The 27,348-nt window shown below is 53.6% G+C and overlaps 1 protein-coding gene across 1 annotated transcript in view; it reads left to right on the plus strand.

The window, feature by feature from the left end:
* Nucleotides 1–27,348, plus strand: part of SDC2 (syndecan 2) — a 99,920-nt gene that overhangs the window by 64,194 nt on the left and 8,378 nt on the right. Inside the window, exon 2 of the mRNA XM_056124941.1 lies at nt 25,525–25,636. Within this exon, the coding sequence (XP_055980916.1) occupies nt 25,525–25,636 (112 nt within the window). The remainder of the gene's footprint in view (nt 1–25,524; nt 25,637–27,348) is intronic.

Raw genomic sequence — 27,348 nt, forward strand, 5'->3', positions numbered from 1 at the left:
ATATGTTCCGGGCAGTTGAGGAGAGAGAAGTGTGGGGTGCGTGGGGTGTCACTGAGCCACGGGGTTCTGACATGCTTTTCGGATGGGTCGGGATGGGGGAAGCAAAATCTTTGGATTCACTTGGGCACATCCAGAGCTGCACCCAGCGGTGGTTGGGGGACCATGGGGTGCCAGGAACTGAACCCGGTTAGCTGTGTGCCAGGCATGTGCCCTGACCATTGTACTATCACCCGCCTCCTGCCCTGACTCCCGGGAGAGGAAAGGGAATGTTGTGATTCTGGCTCTGGATGTGGGGAACGAGCAACATTGCCCTAAAATGGTTGGCAAGCAGTGGTTTTGTAAGACGCAACCGGTGGGTCTTTGTCATAAGTTTGTCTCCTGGGCAGTTCCTTGTATGAGCAACTGTCATTGATGACATCTTTGGTCTGGAGGAAAATATTTGTTTGTTTGCTTTGGGGGTCACACCCAGCAGTGCTCAGGGGTTCCTCCTGGCTCTGCACTCAGGAATTACTCCTGGCGGTGCTTGGAGACCATATGGGATGCCAGGGATTGAACCCGGGTCAGCCGCATGCGAGGCGGATGCCCTCCCTGCTGTGCTCGCTATTGCTCCAACCCCCAATAAAATTGGTTTTTAGAAAAGCGTGGATCCTATCTGCTTTGCGGCCCTTTGGAGATGAAGGGTTGTGGAGGTAAGAGCATTTGAAGTGCTCTGCGCCCTCACCGCTCCACAAGAGGGGTCTGGCTCAGTCATCGAAAGGGGTCAAACGTCCTTCCTTTAGAACGATTGGTGATTGCATGCAGCCGACTTGGGTTCGATCCCCGGCACCTTCTACAGTCTCCCAAGCCTGCCAGGAGTGATCCTTGAGTGCAGAGCCAGGAGTAAGCCCTGAGCACTGTGACCTCCCCCAAACCAAATAAAACAAAAGAGTTGCTGGCAAAAACAAATTTTAAAAATGGTGAACCCTAGGAAAACGCAGAACAGATGTTTGGAAAGAGAGGAACAGGTTTTTATTTTGAAGGCGATGCTTTGATTGGGCCTGTGACCTTTGAGTTGGCTTGTCGTGGGGAAGACTCCTGGGCTGCTCCCAGTAGAGCCCCAGAGGCCCTGCTCAGATGTTATTTTTAGATCCATCGCCCCTGGCGGATCTGACGAAAGCTCTGTACATACCCTGGGTTTTCATCAGGGGAAAACAGAATCAGGTGAAGGCTTTCTTACAAACACACACACACACGCGCACACACACACACACGCACACACCCTTCCTACCCAGGGGATTGAGAAATTGTGGTTTTCATCTAAAAATGAGAAAACCAGGAGCTGGGGGAATGGGGGGGGGGGAGGTGTCCACAATAGGGAGGGCACTTGCCTGGCACATGGGTGACCTGGGTTCTCCCCCTGGCATCACATATAGTCCCCAAGCCCACATATTGTCCCTGGGAGTAATCTCTGAGCACAGAGCCAAGAGTCAGCCCTGAGCACTGCTGGGTGTGACCCCAAAACCAAGGGAAATGAAACACATATATATGTGGGGACTGAAGTTATAGCACAGTTATAGTGTACTTGCCTTACATGCTGGTCACCCGGGTTTGATCCCCAGCATCCCAGTGGTATCCCGGAGCCAGGGAGTAACTTGCTGGGTATGTCCCCAAAACCGAAAAGTAAAATAATAAAATGCCAGAAAAGAGAAATTCGTTCCCGAAGGTTTGCAAGAATGGTCCGCTCGTGTCCAGGAAACGGGCTTTGAGCCCACAGTCCACCGAGACACCCTCTGACTTTGAACCCAGCCCTGGGGTGCCCAAGGTGCCGCCCATGCCGGTGCTGGTCTCCGAGACCTGTTCCCCCAAGGGACGGCGGGTGTGAGGAGCGTCTGGCCGCCGGGGGCCGTTCTTCTTGGAAGCAGCTCCCTGGGGGTCTCTGTGCTGCAGAACCTCAGTGCAAACAAGCCTGGGGTCCCCGAAGGCCCAGGCCAGGGGGAGCAGGCAGGGGCTCTTGAACTTTATCCCTTGGTTCCTTGCAGCCCCCAGCAGGCAGGCCCCGCAGTGTCGGTGATGCTGAGCTGCCCGGAGCTTTTCCTGACCCCTTTGGACGGTTCCCCCTCCAGACTCCGGGGCTCCCTGATCGTCGGTGGGTGACAGGGAGACAGGGCGTGGTCCCCACAGCTCCAGCGTTGATCCCCACCCTCTTTTCGTTTTCCTTTCCTCCACCAGTGTCGCTTCCCTCTGTGAGGTCAAGCCAGCCTCCTTGGGCCCCCGCCCCCTTTGCTTCTCCTTCTCCCTCTCTGCGTTTTCGGCCACTGCACCTGCCTGGTGGGACGTCTGCCTGGGACACCCAGGGGTCAGCCGCAGAGCCTCCTCCTCCCGGCTCATCTCCCGCCCCGATCTTCCTGAAGGGTTCCAGGGAGACATCCGTGGGGCCCGATCTGGACCACAAGTCTCTCTGTCTGGAACCTCAGTGCTCTCTGCCCGGACTCCAGCACTCTCTTCCGTGTGGGTCTTCTAGATACTCGTGGCCAGCATCTCCCCAACCTGCTCTTCTAATGACCTCACTTCCTGTGCCCCCAGAGAGCTCGCCCTGTCCAGTAGAGGTTGGCCTTCCTAGGCTGGCATTCAGTGTCGGCCACTTGCTGACGTGGACCCAGGGGTTTCCAGTATGTCCTCTCATGCTCTTTACTGCTGAGCTAAGCCGAGTGTTTCTCTCCCCCTGACCATCCCCGTTTCCTGGGATGATCTTAAACATTTTACTACTAAGTCTTTGTTTTCTGACCTCTGCGGCAGTTTTTCTCGGATATTCGCAGGCCTCGAAACATCTGGAGGTCTTTCCCAGCCCACAGCTCTGGGCCGCACCCCCCAGAGTTTCTGATTCACCCGTTTGTGTTGTGTCGGCGAGTTTAGAATCCTAACAAGTGCGTGGGCCCTTGTTGGCAGACCTGAAACCCACACAGGCTGCGGGAATCTCTCCGAAGGGGCCTTCCAAGCTTCAGAGTCGCCTATAATAGCTTTGGGTCAGAAGATTATGTGTCCAGGAGACCATCAGTTGTTCTGGTGTCTGGGTTGGAATCTCTGCCCGTTAGTACAAAAACTGTGATTTTTAACTTTAAAAAAAAATTACACTTTGTCCTCAACTCTGCACCAATCGGCCGTTTCTTTGCGTGTCAAAGTAGTGTTGGGTGGCAGCGTCCTCCGTGGTTCTTGCCCGCCACTGGGTGAGGGCACTTGTGGCTTGCTCCTCGCCTGTCCACGCTCTGTCATTTACCGCCCAGCAGTCTCCACAGCCGGCCAGCTGCCAATTACCCACCTCCAGACCTGCTCTGAACGCTGCCCAGCCTGGCTCAGCCCACATTCCAGCGTGTCCCTGTGTGTCCAGGCCCAGCCGAGCTGGGACGCGGTGGCTGGGTAATGACACCCTCTGAAAGACTCAGGCGTCCCCATTTGTCCTGGCGAGATTTTACATTTCAGTCTTATTTTCACATTTCCTTGTCTCGTTTCAAATGGCAGGGTCTCCTGTTGGTGCTGTGTTGGGGCGTGGGACGGCAGCAAGGACTCTGGCTCCCGGCTTGGCCCGCCTTTCGAGTGCCTGAACTATTTTTTTTTAATTAAAAATTTTTTAATAGTGAGACATCATGAGGTACAGTTGCAGACTTACACATTTTTGTGCTTGGGTTTCAATTACACAATGATCAAGTACCCATCCCTCCACCGGTGCCCATTTCCCACCACCACGGATCCCAGTATCCCCCCCACCCCCCACCCCCCCATCCCACCCTGCCTCTGTGGCAGGGCATTCCCTTTTGTTCTCTCTCTCTTATTGGGTGTTGTGATTTGCAAAAGAGGCAATGGGTGACAATCATGTTTGGTCTATAGTCTACTTTCTGCATGCTTCTCCCATCTTGGGAGGATCCTCCCAGCACCTTTATTTGATGTGTGTCTGAACTTTTTTAACTTTGGGCTCAGCATACCGGGGTGCATGTGATAGGCACCTGGAGCTGCAGAGAAGGTGGCGAGTTCTATTAGATGTGGCTCTTTTCTTCTCATCCGGTGGTTCTCTGCTCGTCCTAGTCTTAGTGCTTACATGTAGAGCTTTGGTTCTTGGTTGCTTGTGGCCTTTCCTTGCTAGGAAATAAAGGGCCTTGGATCTAATGTGGTTTCTTTTATGGAGATGTCTGCTAAAGAAGCTTGAAGGCAGGGCTGGGGAGACAGCACAGCGGGGAGGGCATTTGCCTTGCATGTGGCTGACCCAGGTTTGGTCCCTGGCATCCCATGTGGTCCCCTGAGCACAAGTAATCCCTGAGTGCAGAGCCAGGAGTCAGCCCAAAATAAATAGTTTTTCACCCTGTACTGCTGGGCATGGCCTGAAACAAAAACCAACCAAATCATAAAAAGTCATATGTCAAGGAAAGCTACAATGCATGAAACAGGCACGTTAAAGACATGAGGACTTTCTGGTATTTTACTTAGCTTATTATCCATGAAGGTTGTGATCATGAGTTATTATGAATGAATATTATTATGGGTATTATACAACTAATAGCCCGGCAAACTACCGAGAGTATTTAATATGCCAGACACAGTAACAACAAAGTCTCCAATGGAGACGTTACTGGGCCCACTCGAGTAAATCGACGATCAACGGGAGGGCCTTTACCTTTACCTTATAATAATTAATTTCATAATTGATAATATAATTATTTGATAATTTGATAATATTAATACCTTAAGACCATACTTTTGAAATTTATTTTCTTTGGTTAAATGAGCATACTTGCTATTTGTAAAATACCAGTTTTAAGAAAAATTATCAGCGTTTTACCTTGAGGTGAACATTTTGTTATTGCTCTGAATCACACCTGGCTGTGTTCAGAGCTTACGCCTGGCTCAGCATCACTCCTGGCAATGCTCAGGGGGCCCTATGGGGTGCTGGGGATTGAAGCCCGGTTGGTTGTGTGCAAGGCAAAGGCCCTCCCTGTTGTGCTCTGCTCCAGCTCCTGGGGGGGGAGTTTTATTAGAGATTTTTCAGTTCACCGTCCTGCTTCCAGGTGAGTGCAGGAAACACCTGTTGGGCATAGTGATCACTGGCTCCAACTGGAATCTGACTTCCCCTGACTTAGAAGCTATCTCAGCCTCTTATGGGCTCGTCATGAGGAAATCTTTATTGTATTTCTGTGTTGAAAAAGTAAGTTAGGTTGAGTGTTGGCATATTGGGGCTTGGGATCTGCAACCTGAAAATCCCAGCCCATTTTTATGTGGTGCAACCATGGGGAGGCGGGGTGGACATAGGGCTGCCCACCAGCCTCAGGTGCTGCTGTACTCTGTCTCACCACTGTTCTCTGTGGCCCATGTCACCTGTAGGCAGGAAAGATGGTTTTCCCTCGTTGACTCTAGCAAGATCTCAGAGATCAGAGAAATTGGAGACAGGATGAGGTGGTGGTGTTTTCCCTGGGTTTGGGGAGTGAGAGGCCCAGCGAAGAGGCCGGTGAGGATTCAGGGACCCAGAAGAGGCTGAGTTCAAATTCTGAAACAACCGAAATGAGCGGTCATTGGCATCCAGATGATTTCTCCTAGTACTGAGAAACACAGAGGGTAAATCGCTCCCCCCCACCCCAAGACTCAGGATTTAGCTTTCCCTCTCTTCCGTTCTTTTTATTCTGGAGGGGGGGTGTTCAGTCACATCTGATGGTACTCAGGGCTTCTTCCTGGCTCTGCACTCAGGGATTGCTCCTGGCAGGCTAGTGGGACCCTCTAGGGTGCCGGGAATCCAATCCCAGTCATCCAGGTGCAAGGTAAGTGTCCAGCCTGCTTTAGTATTACACCAGCCTCTCTTTCCATTCTTCTATAAGACATAAAGTATGTGTGATCCTGGGAGGATCAGGCATTTGTGAGTTTCATTGCCTGGTGCCCATTATGGGGTTCATTGATCATAAACTGCTCCTAGGGGTGTGAAGAGCAGTCGCCATCCCTGTATGTCAGGAATGAATGGATCATGGTTACCGCCCCCTTTTCCCCCTATGTTGTTATTCCATTCACCAATTCACTCACATTCTCCGAAGCTTGTTAGATGCTTCTCTTCCAGACATGTGGAATTTTAATTTGAAAACCCAGTTCACGTAAGACCATTGGAATTAACTCTGGGAAATTCTTGGATTCAAATGCTCACGACCATAGCTTTGAAATATTTCTTGATTATTTAAGAGCGGTTAATTCATCGTCCTGTTATGGTGTTAGTCAACCTTTAATGGGATTCTACACAGCCGAGGCAGTCAAGGCCATAACTACTTCATCAGAAAGATCAGGACAATTATGAGCATTGTACGTGTAATATTTTCTGGGGGAAATAATGAAATGTGAACCATAACATTTTAATTGGGTAAATTTCAGATGTGTGGGGAATCTTTTTATAATAATTACCATGCTTATTAGTTTTATGTGAAACAAGCGAGCCAACATACATACTATGCTAGAAACACTTTCTGACTGTTACTCATTTAAAAGGTTGGTAGTCTTTAAACAATGTTTTTATCCCAGTCATTCTGACCTTTCAATTTGGGAATCCTGAGCACTTTTTAAAAAACTTTTTGGGGGTCACACCCAGCAGTGTTCAGGGGTGCTCCTGGTTCTGCACTCAGAAATTACTCCTGGCGGTGTTTGGGGGACCATATGGGATGCCTGGGATCGATCTTGGGTGAGCTGTGTACAAGGCAAATGCCCTCCCCGCTGTACTATTATTCCGGTGCCTTCATCTTTATACACTCTAATCCCATTGCTATTATTTATAGGCAGCAAAGGGTGTTTGGGTGTATTTGGTTTTAGTATCCCTTCATTTGCACCATGTGACCACCTCTTGGTAAGATCTCTTGAATGACTCATACCATTTATATCACATCTGATCATATATTTTAAGAATTGTGGGAGCAAAGAGATAGGGAAGAATTCTCCTTTGTCAGATTACCGTTTAAAGAGAAAGTGGTGTCATACAAGTCCTCAGTGTTGGCATGTTCTGCCATGTGTAGCCTGATAGTGAGTTCACAGGAATATCAGTTGTCATGACTCTCTAAAGCTTTCCGAAACATCAAAGCTGTCTCATTCAGTGGTATCTGCGTAGTGAAACAGGAGACCGCTCTGTTGAGGACCTGCTGTGTCCTGTGTGCTTTTAGACTCTCAGAGGCAGTCGGACATGGAATGGCCATCAGGGGCAGTGGGCGATTCACTGCTTCTTCGGTTGAGAGAGCTGTTTGCCCGTTGGACCCCGGGGTGCCACGTTTTGGAAAACCCAAGCTTTTGCCCCTGCTTCTTCACAGAGGCGTAATTACTCTTTATCCCCGGTAATAGAGGGCAGTGATGTGATTGTGGAGTTTTCACATCCGTGTCCTTACAGGAAAATGATGTTTTCCTCACTGTGCCTTCCCTCTTATCTGAGGGAGGAGCCGAGTGCCCCCCCCCCACCCCCTCGTCTGCAGCCCAGCCTGTCTTCCTCAGAAACGTTTAATTGCTCTTGCACCACTTGTGGCGAGAGAACACATCATGTGGGGGTGGGAAGTGGAACGTTAACTATAATGAATAAAATTGTCAGCCAGCCCCAAGAGTTGGCTTCAACAAAAGGAGGGAGCAGCTGGAATGAATTTGTCTCTCGTAATCTCCCTCTAACACAAAGCCCGGTCCTGTTGGTTAAACAACTACCCAGTTGCTAGAATGGCCTTTTTAGTCTTTGGTGAAAGCGCTCTGAAACTCGCACTCTCTGAGCTATGCAGGTAAGGCGACTAGAGGGGGATAGACTTAGTGCCTTGCCTAAGGGGGAGCCCAAAGGTGGGAGTCTTGGTTGGAATTCTTGCATCATAGGTGGAAATAAATACCACAGAGATTGAGTTTCAGCGTCTTTTTCGTGTATCTGCACGTTGGTAGAATGTGAACTGGTTGGCTGTGGAGCGTGGGTCTGTGGAAGGGAGGCCTTGGCATGGCCACCTGGACTCACACCTTGACTGGGCCGCCATTTTGGAGGTGTGGGCCTTGACTCAGAAGGGAAAGAAAGTTCATTCAACACTTGCTGGCTGTTTTCTGTGTTGAGTAGGAGAACTCGGCATCTGTTGGGGTTGGGCAGATAAAATAGAAGTGAGAGACACAGAGAAGAATGGAAAGTCCTTATGGGATCAGGGAGACAGAACGAGCCGTTTTCTGTGAGACATTTCCTATGGCTGGTGCACGGGTAAGAAGGACAGAATGTCCTTTCATCTTACTCCCCCTTCTTCCCTACAGTTCTCATGAGGGTCTTCCCATGACGCTCTCCTTGGACTGCTGTGTGGGTCAAGAGAGCAGAGAACAGCCCGCAGTGACCACTGATCCCTAGGTTAGCACCTACTCTTCCCTTTTCTCTTTCCCTAGCCAGTGCTGTGAGAGAACAAGCTGTGTAGACACAATACCCTGCACTCAGCCATGATGGTAGGACTCGCTCTCAGAAGGCCCATGCAGTGCAATTCATCAAGTGTTTACCCTGTACCCGTCACAGGGAAAAGTGCTCATTGAACTGGTCACTGACTCTCAAAACAGGGGCAATTATTGCTCGTTTTGTAGACTTAGCCCCAGTCAGCTGGATCCACCTTCTCCTACCTTGCTCTTCAACTCTACCTAGCTCACCCCTCCAGGAACGTAGGTGGACTCGTGGATGAGTCCCGTGGAAAGTTATTCCACCAGTGTGGTAGGAGGACCATCCACAGGTGAGGAGAGAGGCCTGGAGCTTGGCCAGGTGCCCCGGAAATGCAGCTGAGTTCACTGGCGTGGCGGACTGATGGGACAGATGCCCAGAGACGTGCATCCAGCCTCCAGAGAACCAGGTTGACACACACTGAGGTGGACCCAAGAGGTGTCACTGCACAGACAGGACCGGGGCTCAGAGAGGCCCCTTGGCCGTGCGTGGCAGAGCTGCCTGGGCCCAGGCTGCAGGCAGCGTTCCTGCGTTCCTGGGAAGGCAGGGAGCTTCAGTCAGCCTTTCCCTTCCACAACATCTGCGCTCCACACCCTGGCTCTAGAAATAGCTGCGTGGAGGCTTCTGCGAACTCAGTTGCCACAGGTGGAAACCCATAACTTGGAAGTTCATTATTGTGTATTATCAAATACATTTAATATCCTAAGGGGATAACACTGAGTTAAGTAAGCCGGATGTAACAGGACGAAGAGTGGAGGAGTTCATATATACACAGAAGAGTTGAATCCCTAGCGGCAGAGAATGGTCACCAGGGGACAGACAGGTCATTCCTGTTGCAAGGGGCAGTTTCCCTCTGGTCTATGAAGAAGTTGTGGAGGCGGATGTTGGTGATGGTTTCACAGCTGTGCTGAACCTAGAATCCCACCTCGCAGAGCGTGTGCTTTGCCACTGAGTTTCACCCCAGCCTTTTCCACGGGCTGTTGGTGATCAAGTCTGACAGCTCCCCCTGCCTCGCTTGAGAGCAGAAACAGCGTCAGACACACAGAAACTTGCCGACAGACTCGACCTTGCCATAGCCGAGATTTCTGATTGACCCCAAGTCGTGGCTTCTGCGGAGAGGCCTGTCGCCCGCTCGGACTCATGTGCTGAAATTTCCAAATTGTGGGGCATAGGGTTCCTTGCAGGGGTTACTAGCCTGTCCCGTGGCTGGTGGAGTGGGGCCAACTGCCTGATTTCAGCCCTTGTGACCATGAAAACTATCACACGTGTCCCCGATCACAGCAAGTCCCCAAGACAGGCCTCGGAACACCGTCTGTTTCTTGAACCTCCGTCTTAGTTGTCTTGGTGTCTGGGGCAGCCCAGAGGGGCAAGCCTCGGATTTTGAGCACCGTTGGAGCATGGATTCCTGAGTGCCCAGAGGCCTATACCACTGGGTGCTCTCTGATCCGTTTCCTCTTCCCGGCTGGCATACGGACAGGAAGTAGCTCATCCCTCTGCAGGTGGGACAGTTGAGGGCCATGCCAGGACCTGGTGGGCCTTTTCAAGGAGCTGCTTCAGGTGGCCTGGGGGTGGCGCTGTTCCCCAGGGGCCCTTCGGTGGTTCCTGTAGCATGATGAGACGCCTTCCTGGACAGTTCCAGAGGGTGCCACAGGACGTTGTTAGGAGTCAGTCTTTTTCTTAGTCTGACTGCAGCGACCCTGCATGGAAAACGTTTGTTCCTGCACCAGCAGAAGGTGGTGAGGGGTGGGTGCATTCATCTCCCAAGCACGTTCTTCATAGCAGGGGGCACCGTGAGTATGCTGGCTGATCCAGGCTGGGCTGCCTTCCGAGTCACGTGCAGACCCCTTTAGGAGACGCTGCCCATTTCCCACAGCCATCTGAAGGCAGATAAGTGGCCTGCATGGCCGTGCGCTACTCCTGGGTGTCTGGGCGTCGTTGCCTCAGGCCTGGGTGCTGTGCATTTTGCAGGAAGAGTTTGTCAGGAAATGGCCCATTGTGCAGAAGTGGGTGCCCAGAATTCACCTGCCATGCGCAGGTGTCTTGGCTCTGACATACTGGGAGCAGAGTCTGCGAGGGGGCAGGTGGTGATCCCCACGTTTAACTCCTGGCCTGTCATGGGGCGCCCCGCCTTGTTTCCACCAATTGTGGGAAGTTGTCATGCAGCTCAACTCTCAGCCAATCCTCCTTTACACATCCCGGGGAGGTGGTTTAGGTGCATCTCATTTTCTAGGGTCATTTGGCTTCTCTCTCTCTCTCTCTCTCTCTCTCTCTCTCTCTCTCTCTCTTTCTCTCTCCCTCTCTCCCTCCCCACTCCCCCGTCTGATGACCCAGTAAGTGTTTCCACTGCCCTACCAAGATGCCCCCACCTTTTCACGGTGAACATTTCCAGATTAAAATTTCAAAATGTGCGTTGGTGTCTCCAGCCTGAGCAGAAGAATCCTCTGGGCTTCACCGTCCTCTTTCATAGCGATTTCTGTGGGTCCTGCTGTTTGTTAAGAGTGAATTTTGGCCGGTGGCTAGCCCAGCCGCAGACCCTCCCACTCTCAAGACCTCCTAGTAAACACTATCTCCCTTAAGAAAAGTAAGGGTGGATCTCTCATTTTGCTATTCCATACGTATGTAGCTTTCCCTGGTGGTCCCAAGAATATCATGGAAAAGAGAACCCCCACCACGGAAAGGAGGACCCCTGTGCTTGGGGCCACTCCCAGCAGACTGAGAAATTGGTGGTTAAAAGCTCAGACGTGGGGGTGGGGTATGGCCCGAGCACTCCAGTCCTGGGGACGAGCAGGGTCACCCCAGAGCTGCTGGGGACCCCTCTGGCCACACCCATTGATGCTGGGTGGGGCATCTGGTGTGCTGGGTTTGAACTGGGAGCCCAACATGGGCCAAGAGTGCCTGCCCAACTCGGAGCCACCTCTTCCGCCCTCGCACACCCCTCACAAGGGTGCTTCATTTCATTTCATTTCATCATCCTGTTAATCGTCGATTGCCTCGAGCAGGCCCCAGTAACGTCTCTTTCATCCTAGCCCTGAGATTATATTCACGGCTCTTAAGGAGAATGAGACCCATCATTGTTACTGGTATTTGGCATATTGGGTACGCCATGGGGAGTTTGCCAGACTCTGCCCTGTGGGCAGGCTACATTCGATAGCCTGCAAGTTTGTCCAAAGTAGGAATGAAATAATAAGATGTCATAAAGAAAAGTTCTGATAAGAGGTCGCGCGGCCGCGAATGCGGCCAGGTGGTGGGTGTGACCCCCGCCTACTGGAATTTGGAGGATCTGGGTGGAAGATGCCCGACTCCAATTCGAGTAGGCTTGGAGGTCTCGGCCCCGGAACCCGCGTGGCTTTGTCCCTCTGCCAGTACCTTCATGTGTGCGGAGAGTGGTCTCAGCATGGTGGTGGCTGGTCCTGGAGGTCTTCAGCTGCCGGAGCCCCGGTCGGGGCGGGGAGGAAAGCTCGACCCGCTCCCCTCCAAGGGGTCCCGGCGAGGGACACCCAGGCGCGGGGGCAAAAGACTGCACTGTTCTCGTCCGGGATCTGGACGAGATCCCATCAGCGGCCAAGATTCAGAGACTATAAAATCCAGATCCCGGACAAGGGTGCTTGATTTGAGATTTTTCTCCCCAGGTTGCCCAGAATATGATGTCCTGTGTTGTATCCCCCGAGATTTATGGGTGTTTTTTGCTTTGCTTGTTTTTTTTTTTATTTTTTGAGCCACATCCATCTGTGCTCAAGGCTGACCCCTGGCTCTGCACTCAGGGGTCCCTCCTGGCAGGACTTGGGGAACCAAGTGGAAGACTGAGGAGCGACGCTGGGTTGGCATATGCAAAGCAAATGTTCCATGTGCTGTCGCTCCAGCTTTTCCTCTGTGGCATACAAACACTCCTGAGAATCCCCGGTGACCGGAGGGAGTGTTGCATCGGGACACCCCCGTGCTTAATGCCTGAGACCCTCCCCCCTGGCTCCCCACTTCCTTGCTTGCCCTTTCAGCCATGAAGGAATGAAGGAATAAATGAATGCATTCGAGTTCCTGAGACCCAGCGCCATGAAGGGGCCACTCCGACCATGTAGAAATCCAGGAATGTGTGATCGGTTCACTGAAGCTGAGTCCACTGCCGGGGGAGAGACAGCCAAACACTGTCAGCCAGGAGGGGCCATCTCATGGGTGCTTGTTACCCAAGAAGGGAGCCAAGTCAGGGGCTGAATATTTGGTCGAAGCCCCAGAATTCACCAGAACTTGGGGTACCATGAGAATCAGTAGGCTGTATTGGGGATGGAGGTTCACAGAGGATGTGCAGGATCCAAGGGCCAGGAGGATTGGTCCATGGCTGGAAGCCTGCCCCACATGCTGGGCAGTTGGGACTGAGAAGGGACCACTATGACAAAGAGAATTGGAAACGATCACTCTGGATAAGAACTGAGCACTGAAAGTAGGTAAAGGGACAAACAGGATGACCCCTCTCTCTGTACTGCAAATCATAATGTCCAAAAGGAAAGACAGAGAGAGAGAGAGAGAGAGAGAGAGAGAGAGAGAGAGAGAGAGAGAGAGAAGGAAAGCACCGTAGAGGCAGGCTGAGGGGAGGGTGGTGGAGGGGAACTGGGGACGTTGGTGGTGGGAGATAGACACTGGTAGAAGGACAGGTGTTGGAACACTGGACTGGGACTGAAGCCAACTATGAATAGCTTTGTATCTCAGGATGACTCAGTGAAGATTTACAAAATAAAATAATATAAAGATAGGCGGGATCTTTGAGCTCTAGTTAATGAGACCTGAGGGCCACAGAGCCGACCCCTGGCCCTGCCTGTGTGCCCATGTATCTGTGTGTGTGTGTGTGTGTGTGTGTGTGTGTGTGTGTGTGTGTGTGTTGGGCAGAGGGCTCCACGACCCAACCCGTAGGTGAGGACCCACTCTGGTGCCTTGGTGGACGCCAAGGCCAGCATTCCACTGCACTCTGCCCAGGCAGCGTTTCCCAGTCCCCCACCCTGCCCCAGAGTGCTCAGACTCTGACCTCAGCTCTGCACCCACAGGCCCTGCCCACGGCTCTTCCCCCGGCCCCGACAGTGTCCCTGTTCCCAGCCGCTCACGGGCGGCCCAGGTTCTCGGCTTGGAATCTTCCCTTCACCCATCGTCAGTGGGAAAGTGGCTTTAGTTTCTTGGGAGAATGGCTGGAAACTGCAGGCGAGACCCGGCTGCTTATGAAGTCAGAGATCCTCACTCACAGCTTCTGGAAGGACGTTTGTTTCCCCAACGTCCTGTGTTCAGCCCTCCTCTCCCCGCCCAGGTCCCATGTCCACCCAGGTCCCCGCTCTCGGTCCATGTCCATCTCACTTCTCGCTGGGTCTGCTTCCCCAAGTCCACTGCTGTCCACTGGCTCTGTCCTTCCTCTCTAGGGACACAGTCCAGTAGCTCCCTGTTTCCACAGCTGCCCTTGGTCACCCTGAGAAGTGGCCGCTTTGCCTGCCGTCCACCCGGGAAGCGGCCCCAGGGCCAGAGGAAACTGCTGACTGTCCATTTCCATAAAGGGATGCAATGCAATGAAAAGCACCAAGGGAATTCAGCAGGTGACTGGCTGGGGACTCCCAGCCCTCTTGTCCCTGCAGCTCAGAGTAATGGGGTCGGGGTAAGAGGAAAGAGAGAGAAAAGGGAGAAGCACATCCCTGTCCAGTTCATGTCATTGATACAGGGTTGGGTGTTCTAGCACATAGTCGGTGCTTAATGGCATCTACTTTACTGGCAGTTCTTGAGCATCCAGGGACAGTCGTGATGGCCAGGGCAGTGTGTTGGTGGGCACTGAATTCTGTGAATGTGCTGTTGCAGTTGGACCCGGAGTGTCCACCGACACAGTAACTCATGTTTTTTAAGCCGCATCCAGGTGTGACCCACCAGTGGGCCACGGGACATCTGTATGTTGAAGAGCCATTGGACAGGGCAGTGGCGTCCAGCAGCCTGTCTAAAGAGTTTCCAAGTTCCTGCTATTGAGGCCTAAGCCAGCCCTGACCCTTGTCCATTTGTCCAACTTGATCAGCTGATCTGGGGATCTTCCTTTAAGACTCTTTGGGTCTCCTACAATCTTCTGTACATTTTCTTCTCTTTTTTTCTTAAGCTCATCGAAATTGGTATTTATTTTACAACAAAAATAAATTTTCAACAACATAAATAATAATAATAATAATAAAAATATCGCTCCAGCCCAGCACAGCGGTAGGGCCTTTGCCTTACACGCAGCCAACATGGCCCACCCAAGTTCGATTCCTTCACCCCTCTCGGAGAGCCCGGCAAGCTACCGAGGGTATCTCGCCCGCACGGCAGAGCCTGGCAAGCTCCCCGTGACGTACTCGATATGCCAGACACAGTAACAAGTCTCACGATGGAGACATTACTGGGCCCGCTCGAGCAAATCGATGAACAACGGGAGGACTGTGACTGACTGACTGAATAAAAAAATAAAGAGGGGCTCGAATGATAGCACAGCAGATAGGGCATTTACTTTGCACGTGGCCGACCCAGGTTCGATTCCCAGCATCCCATAGGGCCCCCTGAGCGTCGCCAGGAGTAATTCCTGAGTGCAGAGCCAGGAGTAACCCCTGTGCATCGCTGGGTGTGACCCAAAAAGCAAAAAAGTTAAAAAATAAAGAGTCTAAGAGTCTCCAATTTTACAGAAACCAGGGTAGTTATGGGAGGGGGGTGAGGGGGGAAGAAAGAGCAGAGAGAAGTCTGTTGGGGGGTGGGAGGGCCCTGGAGCCCCTGTGGTGGGCAGTGTCACAGTTCAACATTAACAGGCATGCAGTAGTGGACCCCTGAAATTTCATCCTCATGTAACCCTGACTTCTGGGTCACCACCCTACATGGCGTTGTGTAACCTTTATGTTGTTTTAAAATAAATGTCTGTGATTTACTAAAACTTTTATATTAGTACATACCTATATAAACTTAGCTATCAGATAGCAGAAAGTTGCTTCAAAAGTTCTTGGGTTGGAAAGGGGCAGCAAGGAGGAGAGGTTTAAGAAGACTCAGTGTAGGGGCTGGAGAGAGAGAGTACAGTGGGTAGGACACTTGCTTGACTCATTGCCAACCAGGGTTCAATCCCCCCATCCCATATGGTCCCCCAAGCACTGCCAGGAACGATCTCTGAGTACAGAGGCAGAAGTAACCCCTGAGCATTGCCTCTGGGTATGGCGAAAAACAAAAAGGAAGGAAGGAAGGAAGGAAGGAAGGAAGGAAGGAAGGAAGGGAGGAAGGAAAGAAGGAGGGAGGGAGGAAGGAGTGAAGGAAGGAAAGAAGGAAGGAAGGAAGGAAGGAAGGAAGGAAGGAAGGAGGGAGGGAGGGAGGGAGGAAGGAAGGAAGGAAGGAAGGAAGAAGGAAAAAAGGAAGGAAGAAGGAAAAAAGGAAGGAAGAAGGGAGGGAGAGAGGGAGGGAGGAAGGAAGGAAGGAAGGAAGGAAGGAAGGAAGGAAGGAAGGAAGGAGGAAGGAAAAAAGGAAGGAAGGAGGGAGGGAGGGAGAGAGGGAGGAAGGGAGGAAGGAAGGAAGGAAGGAAGGAAGGAAGGAAGGAAGGAGAAGGAAGGAGGGAGGGAGGGAGGGAGGGAGGGAGGGAGGGAGAGAGGAAGGGAGGGAGAGAGGAAGGAAGGAAGGAAGGAAGGAAGGAAGGAAGGAGGAAGGAAAAAAGGAAGGAAGGAGGGAGGGAGGGAGAGAGGGAGTAAGGGAGGGAGTAAGGAAGGAGGGAAGGAAGGAAGGAAGGAAGGGAGTAAGGGAGGGAGGGAATGAGGGAGGGAGGGAGAGAGGAAGGAAGGGAAAGAAAGAAAGAAAGAAAGAAAGAAAGAAAGAAAGAAAGAAAGAAAGACAGACAGACAGACAAACCCCTCTATAGATCAATGGCGATCAGTGGGTAAAGGAAAAGTAGTCGAAGCTTTGCATGCCGAGGCCCAGGTTGGGTCTCCAGCTCCGACATCCCCCTGAGCACTGTCAGGAGCCAAGGAAGCCAATCAGCTTTCCATCTCTGATGCCTGTGAGTGATGCCTGGGGGCCTGCAGGAGTTGACTTGCGGCCCAGACTGTGTGTGTGGAGGAGGTGTGGTGAGGAGAAAGAAAACCCTGTCGGAGCATTTCTCTCTCTCTCCAACGGGACCGTCCGCTTGTGAAGACAGCAGCTGTGTCTCGGCTGTTCAGCAGGTGTCAGTGACTAATCTCTGCCTTCGGGAACAAGAAATGGGATAGGCATGAAGAGTGTCAGGCTAAGTGAAATGAGTCAGAAGGAGAGGGACACAGAATTACTGCACGCATTTGTGGAATATAAAATCACATAATATGAGACTGACACCCCAGGACAGTAGACACAAGGGCCAGAAATATTGCCCCATAGTTGGAAGCCCGCCTCATGAGCTGGGGGAGAAGGCACTGTGATAGAGAAGGGGTCGCTAAGTCAGTGATGGTTGGAGGGATCACTTGGGATGGGAGATGTGTGCTGAAAGTAGATCAAGGACCAAACATGATAGCCTCTCTGTATCTATATTGCAAACCATAATGCCCCAAAGTAGGGAGAGAGAGAGAGAGAGAGAGAGAGAGAGAGAGAGAGAGAGAGAGAGAGAGAGAGAGAGAGAGTATGGGGGAAATTGTCTGTCATGGAGGCAGGGGGAGGGGTAGGATTTGGGTAGCGGATACTGGGGACATTGGTGGTGGAGAATGCGCACTGGTGGAGGGATGGGTGTTCGATCATGGTCTGACTGAAACTCAAGCATGAAAGCTGGTAACTGTACCTCACGGTGATTCAATAAAAAATAAAAATAAAAAGGAAAGGGGACTGTCCTCGCCTGGCGGAACATGAGCTCTGAGGGAGGGCGGGGCGTTCTCGGAGAAGGACTGACTGGTACAAACTCAGCTCCCCGGGCTGGTCTGTGAGCTCTGAGCCACAGGGCAGCCAGTGCTGGACAATGGAAGGGATTAATCCCAGAGATTTGCCGGCTGGAGGAAAGTTGCTTAAAATAACTCCGGGGGATAAAGCGGCTGCCAGGCCAGTGACTCGTGTGACCATCCTCGAGGGGCCCCTTGACAAAGGAGGGGGGGCCCTTGATCAGCCGCGTGAAAGGGCCCTGGTCTTCCCTCCCTGCAGAGCCGGGGGAGGGTGGGGGAGGCGTCAGCCCCCTCGCCAGGAAGGAGAAATTGGAATGAGTAGTGGAACTTTGCACGGAAGTCAGAGCTCGCTGTCTTGACACAGAACTCCTCCTTACTGGGAACAAGGCAGTCGGCAGGCGAGTTTTTCTTGGTTCTCTGCTCCTTTCTGGGTTTGATGGGATCTGATTCCTTTGCCGTGCTAAATGCCACACTGACACAGTGTTTGGGGTGTCAGCCTGGGGCTGAGGGCTGTTTGATGTCGTGTGTGGCACTTGGATAAAGTCCCCCCCACCCCGCCTCTAAACGCAAGAATAGTGACATAGGAAATCGCACTTTTCCTTCATGTCCAAACGGGAAATTGGATGTGGATGCTGGTGAGGGTTTTTAATGTGATTTTTAAATGAACCCTCCAAAGTACACTCTCTCCACACAGTCTGGAATATTCCTTTGCCTTTTGGAATGTTCGGGGTTCTAAGAGGCCCACCGCGGAGAAGGCAGATCGACAGAATAATATATCTACCGTGATCTCTGTGAAAAGATTTAAAATATTCTGGTCTGTGGACGCTCGGCGAGGGTGTGACCGTTTGGAATCCTGACGGTCTATAAACACAGGCTCAGAATTGATAGTTTTCTCTAAGAATGGGCAGGGAGAAAGTAGTATATTCTCTTGCAAATGAAGAATTGGAAACACCAGCTCTCGAATGAGGACAGACCCCTTCATCTTTTAGCCGTGCCGCCTCTCAACAAGGCTGACAAGGGTTGCCGAGGTTTAATCAGGATTTAATAATTATTCAATTTGTTTGATGGGCTTTAAAAAAATAAAGGAGGGAGTTTGGAAGCACATCCCTTGAATGCAGGGAGGAGGGCGACTGGGTCCTTCCTATTGGCAATGCTTTTAATTTCAGCCTTGGATTTTTATAAGATCTTGTCATGTAGACCCGTCTTTACACTCGCAGAAGTCTCCAGAAATTGATTATGGTTTCTGCGCTGGGGATTGTCTTCTTAAAAGGCGTGCAAGGGAAAAGAATCAATATTCGGGCTTCTGAGTGGTCGCTTGGTGGCAAGCCCCCCCTGCTCCCCCCCCCACGATTGATTACAGCTGCTTTTGTAAAGGGTTTAAAAAGAACAATCTGTATTAAAAAACATCATTCTGGGGGATGAGCTTCAACTGCTCCCAGTGGGTTTCCATGGGGGCAGCTCAGCAATGCAGCCACTTGAAGGGGATTGTGCTGGTCACCGGTGGGCTGGGGCTGGGAGGTGTGCACGGCCGACCGCGTGCCTCTGAGGTTACCCTGGCAGCCGCTGTGTCTCGGGCGCATTCCTGGGCCGAAAAGCAGACCGCTGCCTTTTCTTGGACGCTCTGTGCAGGTTTGTATGGGGCCAGAGAGACTTGAACGCCTTGGAAGGCAGGTGTGTCTCCCGGAAGTCAGGGATAATAGAAATGGGGGTGAGGGGGGTTCCCGGTAGCCCAGGGGTATGCATGGGGGGCATCAGGGCTGTGCAGACCCCGTCACGCTGGGCAGCCCTGGCTCTTGGGCCCATTAGAGAATAGACCTTGCTATTCTGATGAGACAGGGCCACGGGGTCGTGAAATCCATCAGAAACTGCTCTGAAACGGGTCAGAAACAGATCCCATCTTGAGAGACGGGAGAGGTGGTCTTGCGAGCAGGGAGCTTCTTCTTAGCCTCCAGGAAGCGTGGCTCAAGACAGGGGACCCTCAAGACCACCACAGGGGGGCTCTGACATAGCCTCGGCCCTTGGGTGCATGACACAGCTTCGGCAAGGAAGGGGCAGACGGCCCATTACCCGATGCCACGTTGCAGATCCCAGGGCCCGGGGCAGGGTGAGGAAAGTGTCTGTGTGGGCAGCTTGAGGCCTTCAGTCCACCCTTGGTGCTGGCCAGGAGTCTGGGGAGCTGCATGTGGAGCTTCTCTCCTCCAGGTGTGGGTTGGGAGGTTCAGGAAGTTTCGTGGGATGACCTGATGCATTTTGGACGACTACCTCTCCGCCCTGTAGCTCCCGTATTTTCAAAGTAGGCAGCGTGGTGTCTCTTACATAGTGGTGTCGCTGTGTGTGTGCCCCAGCAGGACTTTTATTTCTCTATTTTTCTCTATTGTTTGTTTGGAGGCCACATCTGGCAGTGTTCAGGGGTTACGTAGGGCTCTTGCACTGAGGGATCACTCCTGGCAGTGCTCAGGAGTCACCTGGGATGCTGAAGATTGAACCCCATTTGACTGTGTGTAGGGTCTCAGACACTGTATGATCAGTCCCCGCCCACGGCCAGGACTTGTAGTAATCATGAGTGAATCAGCCTCGCCAAACATACACATACACACACACACACACACACACACACACACACAGAGTTAAAATGATGCTCTTTTAAAATACTCTTCTGTTCTCATTGGAACCACTGCTGGTCCTGCTGGCCAAGTGGGGTTCGGGGATGTGCCGTGATCAGGCACTTCTGGGCATGGGCATCACCACTGAGCTTCTGAACCCCGTCCCCAGCGTCCTTCCTAAACATTCCCGTGCAGTTGAGTGTAAGACCTCACCATCCTGCCGCTCCTTCTGTCTTCATGCTCCAGCCCCACAGGTCCTCAAAGGTCAGGACTGGAGGGAGCACAGGGGTCAAGGCGTTGGCCTTCCACATGCCCTGGTTCCATCGCCAGCCTGGCATACGGTTCTCTGAACAGTGCCAAAAAGAGATCTCTTGAGAGCAGAAGTCAGCAGGAAGCCCAGAGCACACCGGTGATGTGGCCCCAAAACAAAATCCCAGAAATTTGCAGTGATTCCCGTTTTCTGAGGCCCTACTTGCTTTTGGGGTGGACGGGGGGGAAGGCAGCCGCTTCTCTTCAGGCTGCAGTGCCCCAGAAGTTGCTGCTGTCAGAGGCCCCGGCAGGATGGGAGCAGTGGCCTGTGTGGGCTGGGAGGGGAGGGGAGAGGTTCCTTTGGGATTTTTGAGAACTTCTGGGACCTGTGTTTGGAGGGAAGGATTTCCGGCCCCCATTCTGCTCTGCTCTGCCTTCTGCAGTTCCACACAGGCCAATGGGGGCGCCTGCTACGACAGTGATTTGCTGGGCTGGAGCGACAGCATAGTGCAGCGGGGCGGGCGTTTGCCTTGCATGCCCCCAACCTGGGTTCGATCCCCAGCATTGCATAGGGCTCCCCCAAGCATGCCAGGAGCGATTCCTGAGTGCAGAGCCAGGAGCCTCGCTGGGGGTGACTCAAAAAGCAGAAAACAAAATAAAGAAGTAAATAAATACATTTTTTAAAAAGTGATTTGCTTGGGAAGGGGTCTGTGAGGATAAATACCCCCCACATGCAGCACAACCCTGGGGCTCCTGGCTCAGGGGGCCCGGAGCAGGCGTGGCCACACTGGCGGGGGCACAGCAAGGCTGCCCGTGGCTCTCTGTGGACTCAGCCACTTTCCGTCCTTCCTCACTCTTGTGAGCTGTCCGAGCATTTTCCCGGCTCTGCTTTGCGGTGAGGGGGAGCGTGTCCTCACGCAGGGAGCTGGCCACTCAGCCTTCCCAGCGGATCTGGCGGCTCTGTGGATGGGAAAGATTTCCACAGGGTCACGCCTCAAAGGCCGTGGACGATGCCATGATTCTCTGCAAACCCAGGGCCCCTGAGCCCGTCCGCTGTGGGAGGCAGAATCCTCATAGAGGCCAAAGCTTCTCTGTGGAGGCCGGTCTCAGATCTCCTGCACCCCTCTTAGCAGCGGAGGGGGGGGAGCTCGCCCCTCCGAGTGGCCTTGACCGAAGGCTCATCCTGCAGCCAGCTGCCTGGGCTGCCCTGGCCCCTTCCTTCAGGCACCAGTGCCCAGGCTTACTGGGCCTCTTACCCTCTCTCCAGGAAGAAAAGGAAATCACTCCTTGCCAGAGACTTAGGGCAGGGCACTTGCCTTGCATTCAAGCCCAGCGCTGTGCCCATCCCCTGAGCATTGCCAAGGGTCTCTGCTGAGCTCAGAAGCAGGAACCTCCTCTGAACACCAGAGGATGATGCCTTCTCCCCCCCCCAAATCACTTAGTGACCCCTAAAATCTACCATAAATGAGCGCCCTCAAGGGTATCACGGTAGCTTCTGCCCCCATGGACTGTTCCCACAATACCCAGGCATTGCCCACTTTCACAAAGACTTGTTCCAGAGCATCCCTGTGCCTGAAGGGCCTGGGTACCCCCCCCCCCCCCGCCCCGACCCACTGTTACTCGCTGGCAGCCCCTGTACAGGGTGGAGGATGGACTCGGCTCCGCCGGGAGCCTCCAATTGTTGCTGTTGGGGAAACCCCCTCCCCCAAAGTGAATTCTGAAATCTCAACCAGAGCTCTGTGGGTTGTGGGGCTTGCCCTGGTATCTGCCGCATGATGGTAGTTTTGACAAAACACTTCTGAATAAGAAATAGATCCCAGCCCCTTCCCCGGCCCCCTCCCGCCAGACTCCAGCAGGAAACAGGACCCATTGTGTTGTTTCGTGAAGATTCGGAAGGCTGACGCTCCTGGCACTGGGGGACTTCGCAGGTTGGCCTCACACGCTTCTATTTTTACTCTAGTCTAAACTGCGGTCCTAGGGAGAGCAAAATAAATACTGGAATATTCGGGGCCAGGAGGTGGGGGAGCAGGGAGGCTTAGAATAACATGACTGTAGACAGTTTGCCGTCACTTGGATATTCCATAAAGGGGCCAGCCTAGCCTGGAGCACATGTGTAAGCCGTGGAAAGTACCCATGCCGGCCACAGACCCCCTCAGAAAGTCATCCTACACTGGGGTTTGGATCAGGATCGGTGATACCTGGGCCGAGGGGCCTGCTTGCCCCCGATGGACCCTGTTGTGTCAGACCATTCGCCTGTTTCCTGCTGACATCCAAACGGGGAGAGTGTTCCCAGGTGAGGTCTGGGAGCGTGTGGTCACTGGTCATTACAGTTTCTCCTTCCTGCTGGTGTCCACTCGGGTGACTTAAGGAAGTCTCCACAGTCACCCGAGTGGACACCATCAGTGACTCCTTACCCCTGGGAGCACCCACAAGAGAGCCCACGTCCCAGGCCCGCAGGACACGGGGGGTGTTTAGATAGCCTTCCCCTCGTCAGATACCGGGTTTTTCCAGAAAGACCTTGAATTTCAAATTAAGGTTTCCATGTCGGACATTTGTGCAGTGCCGATGTCACCCGCCGGAGAGAAGTCCCGCCTTTGGGGCTGCTTGACCACGGGTGTCTCTGCCCAAGAAAACAGCCTGACTTGTGCTTCGTTTTCCAAAACATGGTTCGGGCCACTTCATGGCCAAAAGCCCCGAATCAGCGTCTCCTGTGTGGGTTTGATTACAAACTCCCTGTCCGGGTGGGCTCACGGTGTCCCCCAAAGCGGGTGATATGTTCCCTGGGGTGGGCATTGGAACAACGCCGGTTGGGGGGCAGTGGCGTTGGTGCCACTGGGGGTGCTTTCTGTTAGCCTAAAGAACAGATTTCCACGAGTGGCCTGTTCTCTCAGAAGGGGCAGTAGGTCAGCAAGGCTCGGGCGCCTCTGCCCTCAGCATCATCCGCCTCTTCATCATTGAAGTGTGTTTCCTTCCGGAGTCAGCTGCACTGCACTGTCGACACACCTGTCTCTCCACCAGGCACAGGAAGCCATAAAAACCCTTTTAGGGGTGAGGCAAGGCATTTCATGCGTGGAGCCCCTGTTGGCAGAGGTGGCTTCATGGAAAGACAGTAGCCATGAAGTCTCAGAGCGTTCCCGCTGCGCCTGCTAAGGGGCCGGACAGTGGTTAAACTGGGCCCTTTGGCGGGGGGTAGTTTGGGCCACACCCCATGGTACTCAGCGGTGGTTGGGGGTGGGGCATGAGGTGCTGGGGTTCCTGAGGGTTGCCCATGGACCAGGTGAGCCCTCTGCCCTGTGCAGTCTCTCTGTCCCCTGGGAGGCCCTTGCTGTGTGTCCTCACACCTAAGACTGTCAGGGAATCTGGTGTGACCGTGTCGCCTCATGGGGACCAGGTCCAGTGAGCTGTCCTCAGGCCTGGAGCTTGCAAGTCGGGCCCTTGGGCAGCGTGGTCAGGACTGGAGATGTCCAGAAACGTTTCGTGGCCCACCACCTGCAGTTGTGACGTGTGTGGGTTCAAACACCCAAGTGGCTTCCAGAACCCAGACTGGAGCTGCCAGGGCATGGCGGATCTCTGGGCGCCTTCGTGGGACCCAGCCTCTGTGGCCTGTGGCGGTGCCAAGAGGGATACCTTGTCCCTCATGAGAGCTGGGGCAGGGAGGTGCTCTCTTCGTGGGAGGGGAAAGCTCTGTAGCCGTTGGGATCGTGAAACCAGGGTCCAACCCCCCATCACGCGGCCAGGCTGGGGGCGTCCACTCAGGCACCCCCGTCTCAGGAGATACAGCTCGGAGGAGCATGGTTCTGTGCTGTTCGGTCCAAAATGTGGACATCAGGTGCGTCCACGGGAGGCAGATGGCTTGGAGAGAGGGTGTTGGAGGCTGGGCGTCCAGCATGGGTGGACTCAGAACTGTTCTCTCGCGGGCAGCCTACCTGTTCCCATGAGACAGCTCGGGGTCACGTGCTGGGAAGGCCGGGGGTCAGGGGAGGGAGGATGCAGTGGGGAGTCTAGCCGGGGTCTGCGGATGGGAGTGCTACTGGCCACTGACCAGGAAAGGGGGACACCTGAGACGGTGGCAGGCAGGTGGCCACAGGGGCAGCGGCCGTCTCCAGCCCTCTCCTGGGCAGTCACTCTGCCATAGATCCAACCGGTCATCTTGGACCATAACTTGATCACTAGACCTTAGTCACTGCAGACTGTAGTTTGGCCACTTTGGACGGCCCCCTGCTGCCAGCCCCCCAGGTTCCCGGGCCCAGACCAGGACCGGGGGTCCCCATGGCTGAAGGGTGGAAGCCAGTGACTAGAGCTCAGATGAGGGCTGTGGTGGGATTGGGGAGGGGGGAGCCCTGGCCACCCCAGCCTGCCTGCCTGCCCCTGGGTGTGTGTAGCAGAAACGTGACCAGCGGGGCTGTGAGGGCGATGACTTCTCTGAGTCCTTCTCGATCTTTCAGCATCAGGATTTTCACGGGAGCCAAGATGAGGCCTGTCTGCTGTCTGCACGTGTGTACATTTGTATGCAGTACACGTGTGTACAGTACAAGTGTGTGCCCGTGCCTGTGTGTTCGTACATGTGTGCATCTGTGTACATGTGTGCTCATGCCTCTAACACGTGTGTTTGAGTTATTGTTGACTATATTTCGGGAGGCGATAAAATACCAACGGACTGAAACCAGGGGAGGGAAAAGCAAAAACCCAAACCCCTCCCCGTGCCCTCTGCCTCCGGCCCCCACAAGGTGCGCTCTTGGCCCTACCAGACCGAGTCTTGATTCTCAGTCTCTTGTTTGCAGTGGCCAGGTACAGGGAAACTGGTGAGCGTCCCCAGGGCACGCAGCCAGGTGCCTGGGACACGCATCGGGGCAGCTGGCATTGAGCCTGGGAGCCCAGGCCCGGGACAGGTTTTGGCCCCTGTGTGCTTCTCTGGCTGGTGACACCCCTGGCATCTGCCTGCGTCTGGGTTGGGGGTGGGGAATGCCCCGACTGTCCTGGTGAGTGAGCGGAGTGTGCTGACTCAGTTGCAGTGCTCAGAGCACAGCCCAAAAGCCGCTGGGGGGTCATGCCAGAGCCCGGGTGGGGATATAGCTAAGCACTGAGCCCTCCCCATCCCATCCCTCCCAAGGAAGCGTGAGGAGCACCAAGACCTTTTCCAGGAAAGAACCGACCAGTTTGCCTGGCAGACAGCAGCGTGACTGTCTGGTGACGCTGGGCAGGCGATGTGGGGGTGGCGGAGAGAGCCCGTGGGGTCTCTGCACTGTCTGCCTAGGGGGACCCCTGCTTCCCGGGGGCGTTCGCCTGGAGTCAGCCCTGGCACTGAGACAGGTTGCCAGGGGACCCTGAGCGAGGGCTAGAGATGGGGGCTCCAGAGGGGAGGAAGTGGGAGGTCAGACCCTGATCTCACCTGGACCTCTCTTCTCTGTGTCTGCAGAGGGCAGAGCTGACGTCTGATAAGGACATGTACCTGGACAACAGCTCCATTGAAGAAGCTTCTGGAGTGTATCCCATCGACGATGACGACTATGCTTCTGCCTCCGGCTCGGGTAAGGCTGAGTGCCCCGTGAAAAGGCACGGCACACGTGACACACGTGACACGGCACACACAGAGGCACATGGACACAAACACGCGTGTTAGAGGCATGAGCACACACGTACACAGGCATGGGCACACATGTACACAGATGCACACGTGTATGTACGTACACACGGACACGGGCACACACATGCACCGCACACACATGTTCAGAGATACTGGGCACGCATGTACACAGGCACACCGAGGGGAATGAGGGCATACCCGTGTACATATGTGCACGTACACACACAGGTACAAACGCATGTACACAGGCATCGATACACACGTCTACGCATGTTCACAGACACACAGTGAACACATGTACCCAGGCATGGACACACACTTACACATGGTACACAGAAGGCCAACATGCACACAGGAACACATGCAGGTACGTGTGTATGCTACACACGCGCAAACACAGCACACGTGCACACATGTCTGCGTGCATATGTGTATATGTGGGGGTATATGGAGCGATAGCACAGCGGTAGGGCATTTGCCTAGAACGCAGCCAACACGGCCGACCCGAGTTCGATTCCTCCGCCCCTCTCGGAGAGCCTGGCAAGCTGCCGAGAGTATCTCGCCCGCATGGCAGAGCCTGGCAAGCCACCCATGATGTAATTCGATATGCCAAACACAGTAACAACAAATTAAATATAAATATATAAAATTATAAATAATATAATAATTATACTTTATTATTGCAAATGGACTGGAGCGATAGCACAGCGGTAGGGCGTTTGCCTTGCACGCAGCCAACATGGCTGACCCGAGTTCGATTCCTGCGCCCCTCTCAGAGAGCCCGGCAAGCTACCGAGAGGATCTCGCCCGCACGGCAGAGCCTGGCAAGCTCCCCGTGACGTATTCGATATGCCAGACACAGTAACAACAAGTCTCATGATGGAGACGTTACTGGGCCCGCTCGAGCAAATCGATGATCAACGAGAGGACTGTGAGTGTGACTGTGACCCCCACATAGATGCACGTTCTACTAGGACAGAGCTTCCTGCCTTTTCAGGAAAAAAAAATCCCTCAGCACCTCCTGTATATCCGCCTTCTCTCAGCAAATAGCCCCTGGGTGCCTCTCTGGCTGCCGCCCCTACCCAGCACTCCCGGAGTGGTACTCGGGCAGCTCCTTCTAGAAGCTCCTTCCATTCAGGCAGCTGGCTGAGCACCTGCTCCTTGGAGACAGGGACCTCTAGGATCCCACCCAGATCCGGCGTCTTGGGCAGAGCCTCTCCCATTTCCTGGCGGAGCACAGGCAAGGAAGGTCCCTGCGGGGTGGGGGGTGGGGGTGGGAGTGATTCTCATTGCTTGGTGTTGGCTGGCCTCAGTACAGTGTGCAGTTCCTCCGTGGCTCTGATGCAGACACAGTTCTCGTGCTTTCCAGGCACCTGAGAAGTTCATCCCCCAGCCCACGTTGCTGTGAATAGCTCCCACCCCTGGCACTGCCATTTCTTTTCCTTTCGCTCCTGGAAAGTGCTTGGTTAACCACCATCCTCAGGCCTGCCCAGGAAACAATGCAGGTGGTTTTCTACAAGCTTGTCACAGAACTGCACGTCCAGGGGATGGGAGGGGGTGGAGAGAGGCTCTGGGACGTTTTATGCCATAACCACCCCCCTGTCCAGGTCAGAGACATTTGAGGCCATTTAAAAACCCATGACCCAGGGCCGGAGC

Source organism: Sorex fumeus, unplaced genomic scaffold (genome assembly GCF_029834395.1).
Source record: "Sorex fumeus unplaced genomic scaffold, SorFum_2.1 ptg000053l, whole genome shotgun sequence".
Taxonomy (NCBI): Eukaryota; Metazoa; Chordata; class Mammalia; order Eulipotyphla; family Soricidae; genus Sorex; species Sorex fumeus.